The sequence below is a fragment of the Pleurodeles waltl genome, chromosome 5 (genome assembly GCF_031143425.1).
Source record: "Pleurodeles waltl isolate 20211129_DDA chromosome 5, aPleWal1.hap1.20221129, whole genome shotgun sequence".
Taxonomy (NCBI): domain Eukaryota; kingdom Metazoa; phylum Chordata; class Amphibia; order Caudata; family Salamandridae; genus Pleurodeles; species Pleurodeles waltl.
In genome coordinates, this window is record NC_090444.1 from 32,629,768 (window position 1) to 32,634,082 (window position 4,315).

The following is a 4,315-nucleotide window of genomic DNA, read 5'->3' on the forward strand; positions in this document are numbered from 1 at the left end:
CCATTGTGTTATGCACAGGGATGCTGGCTGGATGCTGTGAGATTGTGATGCTGCAGGATGCTGTGAGATTGTGATGCTGCAGGATGCTGTGAGTTTGTGCTGCTGCAGGATGCTCTGAGCTTGTGCTGCTGCAAGATGCTGTGAGATTGTGCTGCGGGCAGGATGGTGTGAGATTGTGCTGCTGGCAGGATGCTGTGAGATTGTGCTACTGGCAGGATGCTGTGAGATTATGCAGCTGGCAGGATGCTATGAGATTGTGCTGCTGGCAGGATGCTGTGAGATTGTGCTGCTGCCAGGATGCTGTGAGATTGTGCAGCTGGCAGGATGCTGTGAGATTGGGCTGCTGCAGGATGCTGTGAGATTGTGCTGCGGGCAGGATGCTGTGAGATTGTGCTGCTGCAGGATGCTGTGAGATTGTGCTGCGGGCAGGATGCTGTGAGATTGTGCTGCTGGCAGGATGCTGTGAGAGTGTGATGCTGCAGGATGCTGTGAGCTTGTGCTGCTGCAGGATGCTGTGAGATTGTGCTGCGGGCATGATGGTGTGAGATTGTGCAGCTGGCAGGATGCTGTGTTGTGAGATTGTGCTGCTGGCAGGATGCTGTGAGATTCTGCTGCTGAAGGATGCTGTGAGATTGTGCTGCTGGCAGGATGGTGTGAGATTGTGCTGCTGGCAGGATGGTGTGAGACTGTGCTGCTGGTAGGATGCTGTGAGATCGTGCTGCTGCAGGATGCTGTGAGATCGTGCTGCGGCCAGGATGCTGTGAGATTGTGCTGCTGCAGGATGGTGTGAGATCGTGCTGCTGCAAGATGCTGTGAGATCGTGCTGCTGCAGGATGCTGTGAGATTGTGCTGCTGGCAGGATGCTGTGAGATTGTGCTGTGAGCAGGTGCTGTGAGATTTTGCTGCTGCCAGGATGCCGTGAGATTGTGCTGCTGCCAGGATGCTGTGAGATTGTGATGCTGCAGGATGCTGTGAGCTTGTGCTGTTGCAGGATGGTGTGAGATTGTGCTGCTGGCAGGATGGTGTGAGATTGTGCTGCTGGTAGGATGCTGTGAGATCGTGCTGCTGCAGGATGCTGTGAGATCGTGCTGCGGCCAGGATGCTGTGAGATTGTGCTGCTGCAGGATGGTGTGAGATCGTGCTGCTGCAGGATGCTGTGAGATCGTGCTGCTGCAGGATGCTGTGAGATTGTGCTGCTGGCAGGATGCTGTGAGATTGTGCTGTGAGCAGGTGCTGTGAGATTGTGCTGCTGCCAGGATGCCGTGAGATTGTGCTGCAGCAGGATGCTGTGAGATTGTGATGCTGCAGGATGCTGTGAGCTTGTGCTGTTGCAGGATGCTGTGAGATTGTGCTGCGGGCAGGATGGTGTGAGATTGTGCTGCTGGCAGAATGCTGTGAGATTGTGCTGCTGGCAGGATGCTGTGAGATTGTGCTGCTGGCAGGATGCTGTGAGATTGTGATGCTGCAGGATGCTGTGAGCTTGTGCTGCTGCAGGATGCTGTGAGATTGTGCTGCGGGCAGGATGGTGTGAGATTGTGCAGCTGGCAGGATGCTGTGTTGTGAGATTGTGCTGCTGGCAGGATGCTGTGAGATTCTGCTGCTGAAGGATGCTGTGAGATTGTGCTGCTGGCAGGATGGTGTGAGATTGTGCTGCTGGCAGGATGGTGTGAGATTGTGCTGCTGGTAGGATGCTGTGAGATCGTGCTGCTGCAGGATGCTGTGAGATCGTGCTGCGGCCAGGATGCTGTGAGATTGTGCTGCTGCATGATGGTGTGAGATCGTGCTGCTGCAGGATGCTGTGAGATCGTGCTGCTGCAGGATGCTGTGAGATTGTGCTGCTGCAGGATGCTGTGAGATTGTGCTGCTGGCAGGATGCTGTGAGATTGTGCTGTGAGCAGGTGCTGTGAGATTGTGCTGCTGCCAGGATGCCGTGAGATTGTGCTGCTGCCAGGATGCTGTGAGATTGTGCTGCAGCAGGATGCTGTGAGATTGTGATGCTGCAGGAGTCTGTGAGATTGTGCTGTTGCAGGATGCTGTGAGATTGTGCTGCGGGCAGGATGGTGTGAGATTGTGCTGCTGGCAGAATGCTGTGAGATTGTGCTGCTGGCAGGATGCTGTGGGATTGTGCTGCTGGCAGGATGCTGTGAGATTGTGCTGCTGCCAGGATGCCGTGAGGTTGTGTTGCTAGCAGGATGCCGCGAGATTGTGCAGCTGGCAGGATGCCGTGAGATTGTGCTGCGGGCAGGATACCGTGAGATTGTGCTGCTGGCAGTATGCCCTGAGATTGTGCTGCTGGCAGGGTGCCGTGAGATTGTGCTGCCATGAGATTGTGCTGCGGGCAGGATACTGTGAGATTGTGCTGTTGGCAGGATGCTGTGAGATTGTGATGCTGCAGGATGCTGTGAGATTGTGCTGTTGGCACGATGCTGTGAGATTGTGCTGCAGGCAGGATGCTGTGAGATTGTGCTGCGAGCACATTTATGAGCACTGGGGCCCTGGCTGGCAGGGTTCCAGTGACACATGGGCAAAAACAAACATACATACAGTGAAAATGAGGGTAACATGCCAGGCAAGATGGTACTTTCCTACAGTAACGCAATGCTCGAGTCAGATTTACAAAAGGATAGCATTGCCATTGTGTTATGCACAGGGATGCTGGCAGGATGCTGTGAGATTGTGATGCTGCAGGATGCTGTGAGATTGTGATGCTGCAGGATGCTGTGAGTTTGTGCTGCTGCAGGATGCTGTGAGCTTGTGCTGCTGCAAGATGCTGTGAGATTGTGCTGCTGGCAGGATGCTGTGAGATTGTGCTGCTGGCAGGATGCCGTGAGATTGTGCTGCTGGCAGGATGCCATGAGATTGTGCTGCTGGCATGATGCTGTGAGATTGTGCTGCGAGATTGTGCTGCTGGCAGGATGCTGTGAGATTGTGCTGCGGGCAGGATGCTGTGAGATTGTGCTGCGGGCAGGATGATGTGAGATTGTGGTGCGGGCAGGATGGTGTGAGATTGTGCTGCTGGCAGGATGCTGTGAGATTGTGCTGCTGGCAGGATGCTGTGTTGTGAGATTGTGCTGCGGCCAGGATGCCGTGAGATTGTGTTTAGCGACTCTTGGACTTGGTTCCCTTCCTTTGCAGGTCTTCAGGTCCAGGAATCCATCTTCAGTGCTTTGAAGTCTTGTGTGGTCTTTGCAAAATCCTTTATCACGTCTTTAATGTGTTTTGGGGGAAATAGTAGTACTTTACTCCTGCTTTCCTGGATCCTGGGGTGGGGTCTCCTTTATACCCTTGGTGTGTTCTTACTCAGTCTCTGAAGGGTCTTACACATGCAATCCTGAGGATAACTCCCTAGATAGGTGTAGGAGGCTGGCCTGGTTTGTAGTGGGTACCAAAGGTACTTACACCTTATACCAGGTCCAGTTATCCCTTATTAGTGAAATGTAGTCTGTGTCTAGAAGTCAGGCTGTCTAGGGGTAGCTGTAGGCAGAGAGCCAAGGCTGAACTAGGAGACATGCAAAGCTCATGCAATACCACTGTAGTCACACAGTACTCACACACATGAAAGACAATACTCAGTGTTACAAAAATAAAGGTTCTTTATTTTAGTCACACAATGCCAAAAATACTTTGGAGACTATACTCCCTTAGGAGGTAAGTAAATTACACAATATGTACACTAGTAACCAGAAACAGGTAAGTACACAGTAGGAAAACAGTGCAAATAGTGAAAATCACAATAGGTTGCAATGGGCCTAGGGGGAACACAATCCATATACTAAAATAGTGGAAATGCAAAAGTTGGTTTCCCACCTAGGCAAGTCTAGTGTGTAGAGGGGTGCTGGGGGTGTAAGAAAATACCAAAGGTAAGTAAAATACCCCACCCCAGAGTCCAGGAAAGCAGGAGTAAAACACAGCAAGTTTCCTGAAACACACTAGAAGTCATGATAGAACATAATGCATGAACCAGAAGAGACTGCAAGACACCAACGATGGATTCCTGGACCTGAAGACCTGTGAAAGAAGGGGACCAAGTCCAAGAAGCACTGAAGAGTCCAGAGTGAACAGGAGCCCCTGCTAACCTGGATGAAGATGCAAAAGAAGAACCACCGGTGAGAAGACAAAGTCAGTATTGCACCAAAGAAGACAGATGCGGGTTCCTGGTTGGTGAAGGAGATGTCACACACCGGATGGATGAATGCAGTCTGGTTTGCGTCGCTGGATTCCGCCATCAAGCCTTGGCTCACGCAGAACATGCAATTGGTGGAAAATGGCGCTGCCCGGGACCAGGAGGGACCTGGTGGCCTCTACCCAAGAGGGG

The 4,315-nt window shown here is 52.2% G+C and overlaps 1 protein-coding gene across 1 annotated transcript; it reads right to left on the reverse strand.

Annotated features, from left to right (window-relative positions):
• Positions 1 to 205: 205 nt before the first annotated feature.
• On the reverse strand, positions 206 to 2,323 carry LOC138296949 (pneumococcal serine-rich repeat protein-like). The gene has a single exon (XM_069236468.1). The coding sequence runs from the start codon at positions 2,321 to 2,323 to the stop codon at positions 206 to 208; it is 2,118 nt and encodes a 705-aa protein (XP_069092569.1).
• Positions 2,324 to 4,315: the final 1,992 nt, after the last annotated feature.

What these genes read in the sequence shown, in the direction of transcription:
- LOC138296949 (XM_069236468.1), bottom strand. Translation starts at nt 2,323, where the DNA reads ATGGCAGCACAATCTCACGGCACCCTGCCAGCAGCACAATCTCAGGGC.